The sequence below is a fragment of the Eptesicus fuscus genome, chromosome 4, assembly GCF_027574615.1.
Source record: "Eptesicus fuscus isolate TK198812 chromosome 4, DD_ASM_mEF_20220401, whole genome shotgun sequence".
Taxonomy (NCBI): Eukaryota; Metazoa; Chordata; class Mammalia; order Chiroptera; family Vespertilionidae; genus Eptesicus; species Eptesicus fuscus.
The window spans coordinates 86819058-86839999 of record NC_072476.1 but is presented as its reverse complement, the minus strand read 5'-3'; the positions used below and the strand labels follow the sequence as shown (position 1 = coordinate 86839999).

Here is a 20942-nt window from a genome sequence, read left to right as displayed (position 1 = left end):
TCTTGTCTGAACTCCATGCCTGCCTGTAAAGGCTCCTGCCCCTTCCACTTGGATGTCTTAAGAGCCCCATGTCCCAAACCAGCATCCAGGACTTGTGATTCCTACCACCAACCTGTGTACCTGTCCCCACCCCCAGGAGCCCAACTCAGTAACCTGGAATCTTGATTCTTACCTGTCCTTACCCCAGTTCAGGAACTTAGCATTGATTTGACCTCCAGAAGACATTTGGAATCCATCTACCATGGTAATCTCTGCCCTGCCTCCTGAAGGTCCCTCTGCTTCACCTCTTGCCCTTCTCACACCCTTTTACCACAGAACAGCCTGTGAACTGTAATCTCAGGTGACATCTATGCTTAATCTCTGCACAAGCCCAGGGCTGCCTAGGTCCCAGGGACTGGCAGTTACCTGTATAACCGGACAAATGGCACTTGTCCCTTAAACAGAGTGTCTGGCTCTATCAGCCTCCTTTCTGCACACAAGAGGCTCTTTCCCTCGCAGAGCGACACTCACCTGTCCAGGGGATACACTTGTCCCCTACTTTCAAGGCTGGCTGGCTCTCTTCTCTCAGGTCCTGACTCAAGTGTTATCTCCTCAGAGGGACCCCCCCCCCCCCTTGACCAGCACCTAGGAAGAGCACATTCTACCCTGCTATTCTATTGCAAACTTCCATGTGTTTTTTTTCCACCAAAATCAAGAAAATTTTCAACTGCTGACTTACTAGGGTGACTGCTTAGGGTTTTTCTCTACCACCAGATCACAGGCCTTTGAAAACTTGTTTCTCACTGCCTGTTCACCAGGACCTCCCAACAAGGAACCGGCAGAGAGCACATGCTCAATAAATACTGGCAGAAAAGTGAATGCACCAAACAACAGCTTCCAAAGGGCTACACAGAGTTGTTCATAAATCTGTTTTCTGTTATAATTACTTAAAAAACACAAAGGAGTAAAACACTTGTCAAATGTAATTTGTCAAGGGCAGCAACTGTAATTAAACAAACATATCTAGTCGGGAGGCCAATCAACACTTAGGCATCTGGTCTCTGCTAGCACTGAGCATCGTGGAGAAATCACAGCAAAATGCTGGTGCAGCAGCACGTGTCCATGCAGAAGCGGGATCTCCTTCCGAATGGCCATCGTCTTCACTGATCAGAACAATAATGTACATGGCTTACTTTTACTTTTTATTATAAAAAAACACATACAAGAGATTTAAGAAATGATGGATATAAGACAAATCAGAACCACGGTGAGTTATTAAACCCATTTTCTCTGTACAAATACTAAAATTCCGAAAGCGGAACATCATCGAATGTGACACACATTATCGCACTGTCCCTATGTACACGGCGAAGGGCTCTGGGTGCCTCTGAATCCGTATGTACACGTCCTGACACAGACCTGCAGTGGACTCAACTTCTCAGACTCCTTTCCTGGCAGATAGTTAAATAGCTGAAGGGACTTAAGTTACGGAACGCCTGTGAAGAAAACGCATAAAGGTGAGTTGCGGAGGCTCCCTGTGTTTTCCTCGGATCAGATGCACACTATACCATGAGAAAAACTTCTGTAGCCTGTTTCCATCTAAGACAGTGGAGAGTCTTCTAGTCCTTTTTTAGCCAATTTAGTTTCTCCTAGTCACTCATTTGAATGCAAAGGCCAGAATTAACTCAGGAACCAAATCAATGCTTTCATATTAAATTCATTATAAAATGCCAGTCAATTTTAAAAAGCGACTAAAAGGGCACTTTCTGCAGCAAAAAGGGCTAAGTTCAAGTTTTTGTTGTTTGACCAAGACACAATAATATAATCCATTTGTCATGTAGTCACGACAGACATTAAGTGATTTAAGTATGTGGTTTAGGGAAACACGGCTGTGCCACTGTGTATTTCTCCTGTCTCCTTGCCACAGCGAGGACAGCCTCTTCGCATTTTCTCTCTTGCGTCTTTTTTGTGAAACCTCGGTTTGTATTCTGAAAGCCGATTAACCTGTTCATACTCAAGATAGGTGAAGGCACTTCTCCAGGCGCAGTGCAGCGGAGCTTAGCCGAATTCCTCCGCACACAATGCACTGACTTCCTCCAGGGAGCTGACCACTGCAGACGGAACACTGTGAGAGGTCTCCTTGCGCCAGGCTTCCAGGATCTTGGATATTTCCGCTGGATTGCTGGGACTCAAGTCACAAAGGGCATAAACAGCTGCTAGCTGTATACCCCATGGTATATCTGAAAAGAATTTTCACATCCGTCATCACATAAAAACGTGTCCGTTATTCAAATTTTTAATGGTGTAACCTACTGAATACTATTCAGAACCCTTTCTACCACACTAAAAACTAAATATAAAACAAGATCCACAATAAAATAATTAAGACTTGTCTAAAGTGGGGAAAATGAAAAAACCCAGCACAGTTCTGCACAGGGTTCTGGTGCTGGCTGTGTGCCGACAGGGGCTAGCCTGTTCCCGGAGGCACAGGGCCGTAGAGCCTCGGCCCTCTCATGTCCAGCATTAGCTAAGCTTCCCAAAGCAGTTCTGGAAGCATCACACTCCCATGTTTACATTTGAACAAAATGTGGATCCCAGAGCATTCGTCAAACAAATGACTCCATTAACTATCCACTGAAGTGTTTATAAGGGGACTTTGGAAATGAAAATCAGAATGAAATGAGAACAAATGAAAAACTATCTCGTGTACCATACTTTCACATACTATATTACAGTATATGATTATAGATTATAGCATATAATTATAGATTATAGCTGGGTTACATATTATCCTATCTAATAAAAGAGTAATATGCAAATTGACCATCACTCCAACACAAGATGGCTGCCCCATGTGGTCAAAGATGGATGCCCCTATGTGGACACAAGATGGCCACCACAAGATGGCCAGCAGGGGAGGGCAGTTGGGAGGGACCAGGCCTGCAAGAGAGGGCAGTTGGGGGCGATCAAGCCTGCAGGGGAGGGCAGTTAGGGGTGACCAGGCCGGTAGAGGAGGAAAGTTGGGGGCGACCAGGCCTGCAGGGAAGGGCAGTTAGGGGCAAACAGGCTAGCAGGGGAGCAGTTAGGCATCAATCAGGCTGGCAGGGGAGTGGTTAGGGGGTGATCAGGCTGGCAGGCAGAAGCGGTTAGGGGCAATCAGGAAGGCAGGCAGGCAAGCAGTTGGGAGCCAGCAGTCCTGGATTGTGAGAGGGATGTCTGACTGCCCATTTACGGGCAGTCGAACATCCCTCGAGGGATCCCAGATTGGAGATGGTGCAGGCTGGGCTGAGAGACACACCCCCCCCGTGCACAAATTTCGTGCACTGGACCTCTAGTAGATTATAGTTCTCATTTAGCATAAGTTCATTTATGAATTATTTAATTAAAATATATTAAATTTTAGTTAAGGTCTACTTACTGATATACTTTATTTTAAAAATTTAGGAGTTATTTAATTAAAATTTATTATTAACTATATATTTCAGATTTCTTTTAGTGATGTGATGTCCAAAGGGGCAAAACAGCTATTATTTAAAATAAAAATATAACAAAACCCGCACATATAAATGTTAATGCTGAAAATATAAACGGTATTGCAGCTTTAAAATTACTTCCCCCCTAATCTACAAGGCAATTAGAACAGCAGAGTGGGGCTCAGAATAACCACTAAAATAAATAAATAAATAAAAAGGTCTAAGAATAAAACAAATACAGAGATTTAAAACACAATTTTAGTAAGCAAATACGTGTGGCACTGGGTAAAGAGCTGTGGCTCTGGCTCAAATGCTGAACTTGTAGATAGACTACAGCTTTATAAATTATCCTTATCTCCTCTCCTCATCTATCAGGCCCTGAGAGGAGCAGAGCAAGATGCCCCGACCCAGTGAGCACAAAGTGTGGGTTAGTACAAGAAATGCAAGCGCTTCATAAACAGAAGGGTACCTTCATCCTGGGCATGCTGTATGAACATACCGATGACAGAACTAATATTTTTCACAGCAGAAGGAAACCCTTCTTTCAAACCCAATTGGCCTAAACGACCTAGGGGTAAAAAAATAAAACAAAATATAACCTTTGGTTAAATGTTGATCAACTTTTCATAAGAATTTAAAATTTGTTTTCTTTCATAAAATATTATGTACATTAATTTTAGTGATCCTGAAGTTAAAATGGGTACTTATTCTTAAATGAAAATAGGTTAAACGGGCAAGGACCAGAAATCAATAAAGCACAATTTGTCTTTCAGGAGTGACCAAAATGCTTGGTCATTTTTTATTTACATATACAGATGATATACAATGCTTTGCTTTTCAGTTAAGTTATAATAAATAGGGGAATGTAGAAGAATGAGTGGTTTCAGTAGTTTCAGTGTGAAATGGGTAACTTCTGTTATGTTAAAAGACCAACTCTAAGACTGTGGTCTCATCAAACACACACTCTGGTATAACCCTTTGCTGCTATAATGTAGCTGTGTAACAGGACTGTCTTTGCAATGTGGAACACCAGCTCTCAAGTGTGGTTTTCAGACCCCCTGGAGTCCTCAAGGTCAAAACTATTTTCACAACAATGCTAAGAAGGTTATGTGCCTTCTTTTCAGAGCTGAGACACGGACTGACAATGGAAAAGCAATGGTTGGTTAAGGACCCTCAGCCCCAATCAAGGCAGTGGTGCTATGCTACACGGAGGTCATTCTTCATCACCAGAAGCTTGCAGTCAAAAAAAGCCAATTTACCTTAAGAATGTCCTTCAAGAAGCAGTCACAGTCATTCCTATTACATCTAGTCCCCTGGTACACAACTTGTGATGGCAGGAATGGCCCTGAAACACTCCCCCTGCACACCAGGCACACTGCTTATCTCCAGGAAAAGCACCTGTGCAGATGTTTCATTTGGGAGGGAAACTGGTCCTTTTTCTATGAAACACCAAAGTTTCACTGAAAAACTGACAAACTACAGCTATTCAGACTGAGGAAGACATTTTCTTAAAAATGAATAAAGTAAGCCTGTCACTGCAAGGAAATTTATTATTGTTCAAAATTTTAGAAAAGCTTCCACCAGCCATCCTGAGCTGTGGGGTCATTTCTGATAATTCTGCAGAGCCTAGAGAGGAGCTTGTCAGAGATGAGGCAAAGAGGAAAAAGAATAGGTAAATTTTAAAAATAAAAAGATCTGTGATTTTAGGGAGGAGTAAAACCAAATGTCCACTGAGGTCCTTCCTTAGATCTGATATTAAAGAGTCCATGTCTCATTTAAACAATGATTTTAATTTCTGTATATTCAGATTAGAGTAAAACAACACAAAACTAGTTCACAATTATGGAAATACATAAAATGATCCTTAATGGGCAAGTATGAAAAAAATAGGTGTGTAAAAAATAGGAGATAGTCTTATTTTAGGAACCAAAAGAGACTATAGTATAATTTATAGCAATTTATGTATCCTGATGTATATATATGCAAGTATGTACATGTATGTAGATTAATATTAGTATCTGAGAAGAATTCAATTATAAATAAGATGTACTCACATTAACAACCTTAATCTCTGACAAAGATGGATAAAAACACTAATTTATAAAGAAAGAGTATGAGTTAAAGAGATGGAATTAAGTGCAAAATTATCTACTCTAATAGCTACAAAATTAGTTATTATGGTAAAGTTTTAATGAACATATATTATTATACACTTATTACCTCACCATGACTATGGTCAAGAAAAAATTTAATCCGAGAGACAACTCACCGATCAGCCTTAGTATCGATGCTATAATAATGTCAGGAATATATGCAATGTTAGCATGTCCTTTTCTGTATTTTATCCACTTATCCATTACAGGCCACAGCTCCTTACTATAAAGTAACAACAATACACATATGTATGAGAGTATGCATTACCTTAAAAATGGTAAGAACCCAGCCAGTGATGTTATGTGGTTGAGCATCAACTCATGAACCAGGAGGTCACAGTTTGATTCCTGATCCCCAGTAGGGGGCATGCAGGAGGCAACCAATCAATGACCTTTCTCTCTCATGTTTCTATTTCTCTATCCCTTTCCCTTCCTCTCTGAAATTAATAATATATAATTAATAATATATATATATATATATATATTTTTAAATGATCTGTAAAAGGTAGATAAATAGTGAACAAGAGGAACTTCTGAAAATGTTACTTTTTAGGTTAAAATGAGGATACTAGAAGCTCACAAACTATCCCACTATCAGGATAAATGTGCCCACCCTGGCTTAAATGAGGTTATAAACACCCATTTTACATCTTTATTCTCTGTTTTAACCCTTCTTACAAGATTTTGCATAAAGAAGCTGAATAATATTCCCAAGTCACAGAACAGGAAGGGAGGAACTGGATTTTCACTTAAACCTTCCAGACATTAACACAGCTCCTGTGTTCTAAATGTCAACAGTTTCTATAGGAAGAGAAAGGTTAAATAGGCTGTTTTGTAAAAAAGAACTAAAATAATGAGAATAAAAAGAAAACAAACACTAGCTGAATTTAGGAAAATTTCTAATCTCAGAAAACAATGCCAATTCCTCTCTGCTTTCTCTTTTCAAAAAAATGTGTTTACATCTTACATAGCATTTATAGTACTAAAAAAGTTAAATGCAGACACCAAAAGAGAAATGTAAACCAAAAGCATCCCAAATAATACATTCTTAGATAATTATTACTCTTCTAATTTTGGGCTTTCTTTTCACTCACTTCTACATGTGCATGTAAGTTTAACCTTTTGCACTCGGATGTCGAGTGTGACTCGACACGGTTAGCATTAGAATAAAACAATCGAGAAAAAAGCGAGTACAAAGGGTTAAAACATGGGGAAGTGACTACAGTGCTTAGGAATCAGGGTCTGAAGTCACTCAGGCAGAGATCCTGATATTCAACACTGTGTCTTCACCACTTGCAGGAGGACCTTGAACAAATACCTCTGTTTGGTATCATCCCTGGTAGTGTCCTTTGTCAAGTCACTAGGGGACAGAGGAGCCACCTGCCTTCTAGGCTCCCATTCCCATGAAGTCAGGAAGATGAGGCCCAGGTAATAACAGACTAAGAAATACTTCCATGTCATTGCATAAAAATCCGTTTACAGCTATTTTAATATGGCTGTATCTCATTAAATAATTCAATTCCCAATTGCTGACATTTAAATATATAATCTTTCCCTTGGTTAAGGAGGAAAAGAAATGAGAGAACAAATTTCCAAAGAATAAATTCCTCCAGTATCTCAAGGATATGGACTATTAATCCTTTGGTGAATACGTTTCAATGTCATAAATTCCTTCAAACCAGCCTTTCTCAGTCAGGGTTCCAAGAAAATTAAGAATTATAGAACAAAAATTTGACTATCATCTCCATTCTTCCAAAGATGGTACATAGCTAGTGCCAGAATTCTAGATGCACAGAGAAAAGGTAATTCATTACTTATTTTTCCCCTGAAACCCCAGGTGAGAAGACCTGCTAACCTAGAATTTTGAGTATTTCTGTTGCATGTGGGGTTTTCCAGAGTATTTTTATATTAAAATAATGGTCATTATGTTCCATTCTACAAATATTAGTTGAGTACCTCCCTTACATGGGCACCATCCTACATGCTGGAGCATGCCAGTGAACCAAAGGGTCTCTGTCATGTGTCATTTCTCCTTGGGAGAGACAGGAATAACAGACTATAATGAAAAGTAGTGACAGGTACTTGCACAAAAAAAATAAAGCAAGGAGATATGATAGTGATTCAAGTACTTTAAGGGTAGTTTTATTAACTCTTACCCAAATCAAAATGTCACTTGTAAATGCTGCAGCCACCTTAAACAGCAAAAATTATTCAAACCGTAATTCAGCAATCATTCAATAGATTTAGCCTATAATTAAACTAGAGGCCTGGCTTACAAAATTCATGCACGGGTAGGATCCCTAGTCCTGGCCAGCGATCAGGGCTGATCGGGGCCTTCTGGCTGCCAGTGGGGCCTTCCTTCCCCAGCTGCCGGCTACTGGCTAGAGCCTTCCTTCATTCTATGCCGCCCCCTGGTGATCAGTGCACGTCATAGTGAGCGATTGAACTCCCGGTCTCCTGGTCTAACTCCCAAGTGGAGACTTTGCATATTAGCCTTTTATATATACAAGAATTACTCAATTTTATTGTAAGTTAGAAAAGAGCCCTGTACCTTATAATGTTATCATGTGTCCAAATCCATTTCTGATGGCAGCAGAGCAGATCAATGGCAAATATGTATTCCCAAGTGTTATCACTTAGGTCTTCACCAAATTTTTCACTGGACTGAAATTCTGTTTTTGGACATAACTGTATGGTCAAAAGCAGCTTAGAAACCATGAAGCCAACATCTGCAGGAGCATTCTAGCAAACAAAAAAATAAAATTTAGTGTTCAAGTATAACAACACATCTTATAAGTAGCCTCAAAGAGTAAAACAAGCATCAAATGACCATTTAGTTTTAAAAGACACCTTCTGAAAGTTGTATTTTGAATAAGGAACTAGGTTTATCTCAGATATGGCACATGTCCTAAAATAATGCTAGAATGGTGGTTGTTAGGCCAGATAAAAAGCTTGAAGCAGGATCTAGAATCCAGTCAGGTAGAAAACAGACTAGCTGCAATCCAGACTGTAATGTAAATTTTCATTAACTCTAATCAGAGATTTAAAGTTCTTATGTTATAATAAAAACATTTAAGCTATAAAGAATACTATAAATTCAGTCATTTTTCTGGCTGTAATTTCCTTTTTCTAGAAATTCACAAAATTGAATCAGATAGTACTAACCACTATTTCACACCTGTGCATGGTTTTTAATATTTATCCAAGTTTTTGCATGCATTGGTAGTCTGAATATTCCTTTTTGTTGCAGTAATCCATTATATAGGTATAGCACAATTTATCCATGCACCCTACAGCTTTAGACTACAGTTAGAGACCTGGTGCATGAAATTCATGCACTCGGGGGGAGGGGGGTGTCCTCAGCCTGGCCTGCACCCTCTCGCAGTCTGGGAGCCCTTGAGGGATGTCTGACTGCCGCGGAGGCGAGAGAGTCTCCTGCCACCGCCGCTGCGCTCGCCAGCCATGAGCCTGGCTTCTGGCTGAGCGGCGCTCCCCCTGGGGAGCGCACTGACCACCAGGGGACAGCTCCTGCATTGAGTGTCTGACCCCTGGTGGTCAGTGCATGTCATAGTGACTGGTCAATTGATCAACTGTCTGCCCCCTGGTGGTCACTGCACATCATAGCGACTGGTCAACCAGTCGACTATCTGCCCCCTGGTAGTCAGTGCACATCATAGCGAGCAGTTGAGTGGCCTTAGCATATCATTAGCATATTATGCTTTGATTGGTTGAACGAACGGCCAGACAACCAGACACTTAGCATATTAGGCTTTTATTACATAGGATGATGCTATGAGAATTCATACACAAGTGTTTGTGTAGACATAAATGTGACTTCTCTTGGGTAAACACCAAAGTGGATTTATAATTGTTTTCTTGTGTAATTTTTTTTTACTAGGGTTTATTATGAAAAATGAACAAAGCACTTTCAATCTTTTATTTCTGAAAAAGTCTGGGATTATCTGGTTCTATAAAGATGAGGCAAAATACAAGTGAAACCTATACATGATTTTTGTATAGTACATTCTTAATCATCTTCTCAGACTCTTCTATGATAATTGAAAACAACAGGTTTAATCAAGTGTTCGACCCCTAAAACCAATTTTGGTCAGTTTTATTTTGCTAAGAAATCATTCTAGGTTTCCAAATCTGTTGCTCTAGATTGTAGGTAGGTGGTAGTCTTCTTGGTCACTATCCTGTAAACATCCTTATCCTCAGCCAGATTCTTGGCTATTTTTGGCTTTTCTCTTTTTTTCATTAATCTGAACTAAGTTATCAATCTTATTAGTATTTTTAAAGACAATGCTTTCCTTTTATGTGTTTTTTGTTCTCTACTTACATGTATTACCTTTTAAACTATATTTTTTCTAGATTCTGTCACAGACTTAATTTTTAAGATGATTACCAGCAACTTTATTTATTTGCTTAATAATAAAGACATTTAAACTACTTTAATGAATACAGGTTTTCCAAAACCAGAGATCTTTGTTATGAAAATTTTCCTTCTCAATGACATTTGAAAGACTGTGAATTTATTGTTGAGTTTCTATTTGTTCCCAGATTGTTCAGGGCTGTGTATTTAAATTTCCAAGTCACTTTTATGGTATTTTTCTGAAATCTCTGAATTAATTATGTCCAATTTTATTGATTACCAGACAACTGTATATGTAGAATCTTGACTTTTTAAATATTAAAGTTTTTATGTGGCCCAAATCATGACTAGTTTTTATAAAAGTGCCACATTTACAAAATATGAAAAAATGCAGATTCTTCATTCAAGTTTACCTTTTATATTATTGAACTAGAGGCCCGGTGCACAAATTCATGCACGGGTGGGGTCCCTTGGCCAGCCGCAGGAGGTTGACTGTGGGAGCACACTGACCATCACGGGGCAGCTCCTGCGTTGAGCGTCTGCCCCCTGGTGGTCAGTGTGTGCCATAGCAACCGGTCATTTGGTCACTTAGTGTGTGCCATAGCAACCGGTCATTTGGTCATTTTATATATATAGACTAGAGGCCCGGTGCACGAAATTCGTGCGGAGGGGGGTGTCCCTCAGCCCAGCCTGTACCCTCTCCAATCTGGGATCCCTCTCACAATCCGGGACTGCTGGCTCCCAACCGTTCACCTGCCTGCCTGCCTGCTTGGTCGCCTCTAACTGCCCTCCCCTGCAGGCCTGGTCCCCCCCAACTACCCTCCCCTGCAGGCCTGGTCCCCCCCAACTACCCTCCCCTGCAGGCCTGGTCCCCCCCAACTTCCCTCCCCTGCCGGCCATCTTTGACCACATGGGGGTGGCCATCTTGTGTGTTGGAGTGATGGGTAATTTGCATATTACCTCTTTATTATATAGGATTCCACTATGTCTCTACTAATTTTTATCTATCAGATCTGTTGAAATCTGTAAGAGAATTTGGAAGTCTTGTACTTTAATAGTATTTTCCCCACAAGTATTCCTCATATTTTATAGCTTTGACTTTATATTTGTATTTAATCTGATACAGGGTAAATACATTTACTAAAATTCTATCTTCTTTATAAATAATGTCTCTTCTTATCAAATCATCACATCTGGCTTCATCCCGAACTGGCCAAAGGAGAAGGCTCCTTTACACAAGTGGAGGATGACACAGGAGCCAAGTGGCCCTATAGGCAGCCTGGGAGAGTGGCCTTTTTCTTGGCTCTTTTTAAGAAAATAGAAATCTAATAAATATTAATATCAAAAACTACTAAAACACCAACCTAGATACTATATTAGCACATCAGTTACTAAAGAAAATAATAAAGTAATAGAAATTCCATCAACTAGAAAGAAAAATACAGAATATAAGATTCAGAAAAATATTAACAGGAAAAAGCTAAGATATTTTTTCATCTTTCTTAGTACATACTGTAGAAATAAATTGTTTACAGCTCTCCCTGGAGCCCTTACACATATGTATAATCTCATCAGTCATAAATTAGTGCACAAAATAAACTGTTAAATTAACACAATACACAGGTCTACAATTCTTCCCAAAGGGTCACATACATACTTAATGAACAACATTAAAAAAAAAAAGCTTAAGCTAAAATGACATTTTAAAGGATGTAAGGCACAGAATATATTATCTCTAAAAGGACTATCACCTAATAGAACACCAAATAATAACATTTACGTGAGATCTACAAAGTATGGTATTACAAGAAGTAAAAATAAACCTCACCTTTTCCCAGTTGAGAAAAGCTCTTAAACAGTTCAGAACCTCTCCTTTAGCACGTTGCCTGGCAACTAGCTGCATTGCCTTATTAATCACTGATTGAGAGATAAATATATCATGCCACATGTTTGCAATGAACAAAGTCAATTTTTCTGACTCTGGAAAATCTATAAGAAAGAAAATAAGATAAACCTTATGACTGATCAAGTGAATAAATAAGAGTAAATGTTAGTAATTTCACTTGAACCTTGCAAGGCCTCCTACCCACTGAGACCCAGCCTCAGTTATTTAAAAATCTGCTTCTCTCTTCTTTTCCCCCCATCCCCTTGGCAAACTTTCTTTAAATTTGAAATATAATACATGAATATATACCACTGTTGAAAAGCGCAATACACTCTAAAACATGAAGACAAGGCAACCACCTTTTCTCCAGCCTGCCCCAGTCCCAGAGCCCTTCTAATTGGCTAGTGTCATTTCAGGCTATTTTTTGTATCATGTACAAAAGAACACCCTTGTAGAACACAAAGAGCAATTGGTTTGAAAACATTTTTTTTATAAATTATGGATGATAATCCTTTGTTGTAAATAACTTTTCCCACACTGTGGCTTGTCCTTTGTTTGTTCAATTAACTTAATTGAGGTACAGCTAAAATACAATAAAATACACTCTTTTAAAGCAGACAGTTGGATAAATTTTGATAAATGAATACATCCATGTAACCTCCACCAGTCAATATATAGAACATTGCCATCATGCCAAATTCCCAGGATTTGAGCCTTTCCAATAATGAATCACTTCACCTCAAATCCAGACAACACAGATCTGCTTGCTGTTACTTTAAATTAGTTTGCCTAATTTACATGGAGCACATGTACTCTTTCTGTCTGACTTCCTCTCAGTATAATGTTTCTGGGATTCATCCACACTGTTGCATGCATCAGTAGTCCACGCTTTTGTTCAGGGGAGTAGTATTCCACTGCTCATAATCATGCTTGCTTTTCATCACCTACTGATGGACATCTGTTTCCAGTTATGGGATATTATAAATGAGGGCACTGTGAATATCTGTGTACTGGTCCACGTGAAGATATGTCTCTATTTCTGTTGGGTAAGTACCGAAGAGTGAAATTTCTAGTCATATGATAAACTAATGATTTACTAATGATAAATCATTAAGTCATATGATAAACTAATGATTTAACTTTATAAGAAACTATCAAAAGTGTTTTGCAATTTGGTTGTAGCCAGTCAACATGAAGATTTTTATTCTGTTTGATGTGAAACCACATCTTTTTTATTCTCTGTTCTACTGTACCTAACACTACACTGTTTTGATCTGTTACTTCTAAAATCTTGTGTTCCTCTAGTTACACTTCCTTCTGTCCCAGGAATTCTTTGAGTGTTGTTCCCTCTACCTGGAATTCTCTCCCTCACTTTTCTCTTATGTATTCTTTTGCATCTTTACATCTCATATTCAAAAGCCACTTTGGTAAGGAAAGCTTCCCTGACCACTCACATGCTCTCAAATCTGCTGACCACAGGACAATCCATTCATTCAACAGATAATGATTGTGCACAATACATTTTTCTGGGGTAGGAATATAGTAGAAACAAGAATAACAAAATTGCGTCCTTACAGAGTATGCAATCTAAAGGAAGAGTAATACAGCAAACAATGTAAGCAGGGTAAGTGCCATGAAGGAAAAGGAGGAGAAGAAGGGATAAAGAATGACTAAGAGAGTTATGTTAAGTCACGAGGTTAGCCATACAAAGTTGTGGAAAAAGCTCCCCAAGAGAGAAACCTGTAATTCTAGAACCTGAGGTGAGAATGGGCTCGTTGTGCTTGAGGAAGAACCAGAAATCCAGCTGTGCTCAGCAGAGTCCATGCCCCTCTCCTTTCTGCTTTCCACCACAATAAAACCCGATGTGTGCTTGTGCGCTGTTACCATGTACTGGCCCCACTGAATGATCATATCTGGTTTTAGTCTCCATTGAAGCCTTAACACTTAGCATGCGCCAGTAACTATTTGTTGAATAAAAGAGTAAACAAAGAAATGATGTGGGCAACAAACACAGCAGCCTCATAATTCTAGAAGTGATGGATACATTATGGTAATAAAAGATTATAAGTCTTTGCAATTTAGGTAAGACATTCTAATATAATATTACGTTGCATTTGTATATCATTTTACTATTTAAAAATGTCTCCACTGACATGATATAATGAAGAATGACTCCTAATCTGATCATCAGTAGAGACTGAAGAAATAGTAGTAAAGGGAAAAGAGAATCAAAGGACAGCCCTCCTTCCACTTCTCTGATACTCTTCACGAGCTTATGAATCCATCTCATATTTCTGTCCTTTCCAGCTGATGACACAGTAATGTGGTTTACCACTGACTTTAAATCATTCCCTTATCTTGTGTCAACTAGATCTGATTCTAAAGTAGCTGCACAAGGAATGAAACAAATAAACAGTAATGAGAGATCCTGTATTCTATACAAGCTGATTTAAGTAAGTTCAAGTCACAGGAATTCTCCTACTGGAAACCAGGAATGGACAGGTAAACCTAAGGCTCTACATGCCCTCTAGTAAACGTATAGATCATTACACAATTAAAAAAAATACACAGCAATTGCTCAGCTAAAAATATAGAACCAAATATAATGAGGTAAAAACACAATAACATATTTTCAATACAAAAAACGCCGCCATGTAAACATACCTTCCTTAAGTAGGCTGTAGCAGAACAAGCGAGCTCTTTCCAAGTCTCCAAGTTGCCGACAAATACCCACATACACTCTGCAGAGTGCATGAATGTAATTGTGCTCCAGAGATATCTTCTGAATTTTTAGTTCTGAGAGAATAGAGTGAAGCAAGCACTCCGCTAAATGCTGGAGTGGGGGAAAAAAAATCAAAAGGCAATGTACGATATTTATCTTTAGCCTATGAAAGAAAAGCTAAGTTGCAAAATTTGGCATCTACTGGAAAAATAACACACGCACTTTCAGAAGGTAGAAGAGGGTATTAACCAGTAACGACCTGCTTAGCAGGTAAGCCAAGGGCTCTGGGGGAAGGTAAGTCCATATCTGTCAGCTGCCTGTGGTCAGCAATGCTACAGGTGCTAGAGGCAAATCTGAGCACACCTGTCTGCCTGTTGTCACTCCCACCAATTATAGTGTCTTGGTGTTGTGTATGTATTAAGCCCAAACTATCCTATTCCCTTCTTGTTTTCTCAACTCCAGTGTATTCTACACATTTATCCTGTTCAGAGCTTTAAATATGAGGTAACATTTTCTTGCTCAGTAAGAGAAGCATTAAGTAATTTGACATTATCTATTTGAAAATAAACATCTTTTCAAAATTACTTAGTGTTCTGTATGCCTTCTGGAAGTAAACAAATCTAAGAAAAATATTTATACCATTATGAATTGGAGACTGCAGATAATCAATACAGTATGGTACTGGAAGTCATCCACACAAGGTGTCAATATGGGCATTTAGAAAATGTAAGCCTGTGACAGTCCTAATAAACTGTAGTAGAACTGAAACTGAATACCTGCTGTTTGACTGCAATATACATTGAGAAGAGGAAACCAAACCCACAGGCTGTCTTTCTGAAAGACTAAACTCTCAAATGTGTACATAATACTATTTACAGAAAAAAGGCTCTATTATGTGATAAGCATTTGATGCTTTCAAGCAAATAATTTTGAGCTTCTAAACATGTCAGATTCTATGGGACACATGCAATTTTAGTTCTGACAGAATATTTACTTTAAATTATTTGATGAACACAAATGACCAAATCTCTAGTGTCTTATCTCAAATGCATAAAATGCTGGCTAGAAATAACAGCATAGGCCTCACTGTTTGTATGGATAACTGTCCATTTCTGAACTAAAACTTCTGTTGGGGTCATCTGCCACTTTGACAGCCTGTCCCTGATGAGCAACTCCTAAACTCTCAGATACAGCTGCCACCTACCTTCTTCGTTGTGCTGAAATCATAGACAACTTCTTTCTCTTGATCTCTCATTACAGGCTTTTTGGAGATATTCCCCACATATACATGACTCCGAATGACAGGCAACAGGTCAAAGGAGGACTCTGCAATCTTCTTCAGAGCATCAGCTATGGCTTTATCATGGGACTCCACAGTTTCTTTGGGGTTCAGAGGCAACTGTGAAACTGTACTGGCAGCTGGAACAGAACTTGATTCTTCATCTGTCACTGTGATTTCAACTTGAGGGAGATTCCTGCGGGGGTGTTTGACTCCTTCTGGAGTGGGACTCGAGGTTTCTGGTTCTGGGGACCCGCTGTCCAGGCGCAATCTCTTAGCACTCCTCGGTGTACACGATGACAATGTCCTTTTCCCACTTGAATTTTGTTGGGTGCCCAAATCTCTTGATTTATCCTGGTTACAGTCACCACCAGAGCTGCCCCCTGTTTTGACAAAGGCGGTTGACATGGAAGCGATTGCTTTGAAGCCTGTTATAGCACTGACCGGCCCTGGTAAATTCTGACGGTCACCAGGTGGCCCTCGTGTGAGCTGAATATTCCCTTTGAGGATGTTGAGAGTGCGGGCTCTGGCAGATAACTCTGGGTACATGGTGTCAAGAATTTTAACAGAATTTTCCTGCGGCCCAGTCACAGCAGTGTGGGCAGACGCACAGGGGGGCAGTCTGCCAGGCACGGGAAGAGCATGCTTTGGGGTGGTAGCACAAAACTGCAAAGGAGATGATAATATCCTCTCCCCAGCAGGTACAGCAGATGGAGACATAGATGTGCATGAAGGGGAGGCACGCCCTGGATCTTCCAGCAAAGGAGACATCATGGGTGGCATTGGGATCTCACAGGCTGGAGAAAGCTGGCCAACAGGAGAGGTGGGTGAGGAGGGACTGGAACTTGATATCAGAGGAGAAACTGGGTGTGAAGTCCTTGGAGGTGTGGCAATCAGAGGAGCAAGCAGGGGTGGCAAAGGGGGCCCCACCTCCTGCCTTATTTTACTTAGAGTGTCAGCAGAACAATCTGTAGGGGTAGAGGTGTCAGCATTGGCCAGAATGGTTTGAGTTTGAGGTCTCTGGGTTTTTGTGCTACCTCTGTCCCCTGAAGATGACTGAGAAACTTCACCTGCATTAGTTTCAACTCTGCCTGGTGCTGAAGTCTTTACCAGTTTATTTGACTGATCTTTGTTTGAAATCTTTGACCGGTTCTTGTTTTTGTCAAATGGCTCCAGTTTCGAGTTATAATATGTGTGATCCGATGCAACAATCTGAGACTCAAAATCATAAATTTCAGAACTAATCCTTACACTAGGTTTCACAGGTCTGTTCCGCAAACGACTTTTATCAAAGTTAGAACTCTGACCACTGCTAGAAATATCCTCTTGGGTGCATGGAAGATTACTATCACAGGGGGGCTCCTGAAATGGAGAGCCAGGGTGGCTGGTCTCAGGGGACTTCTCCGCAGAAATAACAGAAATGAAACTAGCTCCGGGCTCTTCTCCATTTGGGGAAGCAGGGATGTCTCCAGGGGTGTCACAGAGGATAACCTGGTCCACATTTGGCATGAGTGGTACCCCACTTATGATGGTCCAGTTGTCCCCCTTTTCAATGACTAGATTTTGGTCATTTATAAGCTTATTTATAACTTTGGAAGTTACTGTAGATATCTGACACTGAAATGTCCTTTCTGCCTCCTCACAACCAGCACTGTGCTCAGCTGTCTGCCCATCTCCTGAGTAAGAACTCTGGGTTGGGGGCTCTGCTAGTTGTGGCAGAACTTCATCCCCACTGTCCATCAGTCTGGTCACATCTGAGTTATCCTCAGATCTGTCTTGAGTGTTTTCAATAGATTCCCTATTAGTGGGAGAACTGCCCTTAGCATCCAAACCATCTGTTGATGGGGATGGATCTGAAGGCTGCAACAAGGAGCCACTTGTTTGCTGAGGTGAGACTTGTTCTTTTAAGGGTTCGGTTGTGAGGCTGTCATGTATACTGAAGAGCAGCAAATTATTAGCATCTTTTCCATCTGAGTCCTCACAGTTGGACTGAAGTTCCTGCCCTATCTTGGTGAGCACTTCAGACAGCGTTTCCAAAGAACACTGAGTGAGCTGACTCGCGTCTTTTAAAGGACAATCATCTTCCTCTGATTCAATCCACTCTTCACAGGTTTTGAGTGTTTCTTCTTCACAGACTTGCTTTCTGTACTTTTCTCCTGATATTTCATTTTGCTTTAATTCTTTGTTCATTTCTTCATTTAGGGTTTCTTTGCTAGAATATTCAGGAACAGAGTCCCCTGAACTATAATCTTTCAACTGACAACTTTCAAGAAACATAACAACTTCTGACGTAGAAAGTCTATCTATCTCAGAGAGAGTACTGATGTTGAAGTCCTGTAGCGCTGAGGTCAGACAGCCCACCTCTGTGGAAGGCCTTGTCTCGGCAGCAGCAGCATCTGCAGTTCCTTCATCTCCTCTGGAGGCCTCGGCAGCCTCCTGTTGCTGTTTATCCATCATGGCTTCAGGCTCATTTTCACCTTCACTGCAGCTAGGGGCTTCACTCTCCTCCATCTCAGTATCACCACCCGCAACCTCCCGAATGCCTGTGTAACAGTACAGAGGACCAGAAAGGCTACTTTGGGGGACACCATGTGTTTCTTCATCTTTTCTGCCAAGCGCTGGCAAAAAGGCAGTATCTGTAGTGCCTGGACCTTCAGAAGCACAGCCAGGCGTTGGTGATGGCCGCTCCAGAGGCTCCTCCAGGCTTTGCTCTACACTAGGAGAGTCCTTTGAAATGACTAGCGCTTCACCACCAGATGTGACTGTGTCTCCAGAGGGTATTTCTTTAATAGGAAAATCTCCTGACGCTGCCATTTCTGTAGCTGGATGAAGTTTGTCTGCACCCGACCCAGATGAGCCCAGATCTGTGGCATTTTGACATGGACACTGCTCCTGCAGCTCTGCCTGCACGGAGGGTTCCATCATGTTTTGGTTTGAGACTGGGATGTTTTCAGAAAAGAAAGATAACTTACTATTTTTGGAACAATGAGAATTTTCTACTGGTAAAGAACCACTTGAAGAATCAAAATCTAGTTTTCTAAAAGAGGTGGAACCTTCTAGTGAAGTCTCTTTTGTAGCAGCCACCTCCTTGATGTTCTGGGTTGTCTCCTCTCTTTCTGCACATCTTGCTGTTGATGACACATTATCAACATTTTCTGTTGCTGAGGCAGGCTCATTCTTATGTAGTCTCAAAGGTTCCAATCTAGCACCCTGCATCATTTCAGGCCTGGCTTGCTTGGTGATAACTGACACTTGGTTAGACAACAATGATGTTGACTCTCTATTTTCTATGGATGGCACTGCCTTTTGTAACTGATTGTTGGTCTCTTGTTGATGTTCTGATTTACCTATCAGCATTTCTTCACCACTTCTCCTTAACAGATTACTATGGTGCCAAGAAGTGCTTTTAACAAAACCACTCTTGCTCAAGCCAGACTGAGACTCTACCAATGCTGTGAGATCTGACTGACTTGTGAGCTCAGCTCCTGGACCTTGGCTTTCACACTGTCCACCTTTCACGGCTTTCATGAATACTGACTGAGGAAGGGCACACACTTTGGTCATATCTTTCACAACTTTTGTACATTCTACCCCACTGCTACTCTGATCATGAAAATCAGATGCTCCCAATTCAGGGTTCAGAGCATGCAAGCTATCCTCTGGGTCGTTTGCTCCTGAAGAACATTCTGATGGCTCAGACTGCAGACCTGGCATGTTTGAAGTTCTAGCTAACTTCTGTTCTGAATGACGTGCTTCAGTAGGAATTACTTCAGTAGGAACATGAGTATCATGACCACACTTCAACCCAGAGGAAAACTGAGGATTACTATGGACAGATAATGCTCCCGAGGTAGAAGAGGAAGAAAATTTGGCTTCAACATCAAGCTCTGTTGTGTCCATTACATCATCTACATCTTCTTCAGGTTCAGATGATTCTCCTAAAGCAAACCCTGGCATGTCTTCTCTTTCCTTTTCCAATTCTCTAGATAGTCCCTGAAGATGATCAGAAACTGATATACAATCTGATTCACAAGTGGTTTCATTAGTTGGTGTCCACTTAGTAAAGTTTGATTTGGATGATCCAATCATTCTGGATAATGGGGTTTTTCCTTCAGATCTCATGAGTTCACTTAATGGTCTCTTGGCAATGGGAGAATAACACATGTCTGACTTCCCGAGGGCTGTTTCCTTCCCTTGTGCTATGCCACCAGACAACTTCTCAACACTCACATTTCCGGTGGGTTTACAAAGTGTTCCCTCAGCTTGCATCGACATATCTATTTCCCTAACCTCTCCTGGTCTTTTTGCCTCACCTAAAATGTCTCTTTTTCTACTACTCATGAATTGAGATGACACTGCCCAGTGTTTTTCATGAGCTAAGGAGAATGTGGTTGAAGGTTCTCTCAGTGATGCTGTAAATGCCTCAAACCCAACAGTTGTCACTTCATTTACTTCCAATGTGTTTGGAGCTTGGGTGGCTTCATGTGATTTGAGTTTTTCCTCACATGTACCACTTCCTTTATTTTTTCTGGATAAGCCAAAACAATCCTGTGCCTCAGGTGTATCATCTTCTGAAATATACTCAGAACTTTCACGTTGGGCCGAGTCACTATCACTGGAATCTGTATACTCTCCAAAGTAGGTTTCCTTAAAATAAATGAGTTATACTAGTTAGTTAATTAAATACCAATTCAACCAACTAAAACATCAATTAACTGCATTAAAAAACAAAGTAAATCCTTCCTGAAGAACCTTTTGGAACACATAGGAGGACAGGTAATTTACTCTCTAGAATCGCTACAATAGCTATAAGGTGGGAAAATCTTCATCACAAGTATGGCACTGCTCTGCCCTTTTCTAAAAGAAGCCCACCTCTCCCCAGAGCTACCCTCACTCACACCTCTTCTCCCATAATAGTTTCTTCCCAGTTCAAGTCCACACGTGGCCTAGTATACAGTTTGTTCTCCTAACCTCCAAACACTCCTACTTCTCAACTCCTTCCCCATTTTTCTGGCCAAAAAGCTTTCTGAGTCTGGCTGCAAAACCCTCTCATTTCTTCCACTTCCCAGTCACTCCTCC

The 20942-nt window shown here is 40.5% G+C and overlaps 1 protein-coding gene across 2 annotated transcripts in view; it reads right to left on the bottom strand.

Moving 5' to 3' along the window:
- Positions 1-1168: 1168 nt before the first annotated feature.
- Positions 1169-20942, bottom strand: part of ICE1 (interactor of little elongation complex ELL subunit 1) — a 61223-nt gene continuing 41449 nt past the window's right edge. Inside the window, exons 13-20 of one of the 2 annotated variants that reach the window (XM_028139444.2) lie at positions 15789-20510; positions 14527-14695; positions 11806-11966; positions 8157-8347; positions 5722-5828; positions 3922-4020; positions 1994-2219; positions 1169-1475 (exon numbers count right to left, since the gene is read on the bottom strand). In XM_028139444.2, the coding sequence (XP_027995245.2) occupies positions 2038-2219; positions 3922-4020; positions 5722-5828; positions 8157-8347; positions 11806-11966; positions 14527-14695; positions 15789-20510 (5631 nt within the window). In that variant the 3' untranslated portion in view covers positions 1169-1475; positions 1994-2037. Of the gene's footprint in view, positions 2220-3921; positions 4021-5721; positions 5829-8156; positions 8348-11805; positions 11967-14526; positions 14696-15788; positions 20511-20942 lie in introns of both variants that reach the window. The other variant, XM_008162046.3, reaches the window with a different exon arrangement.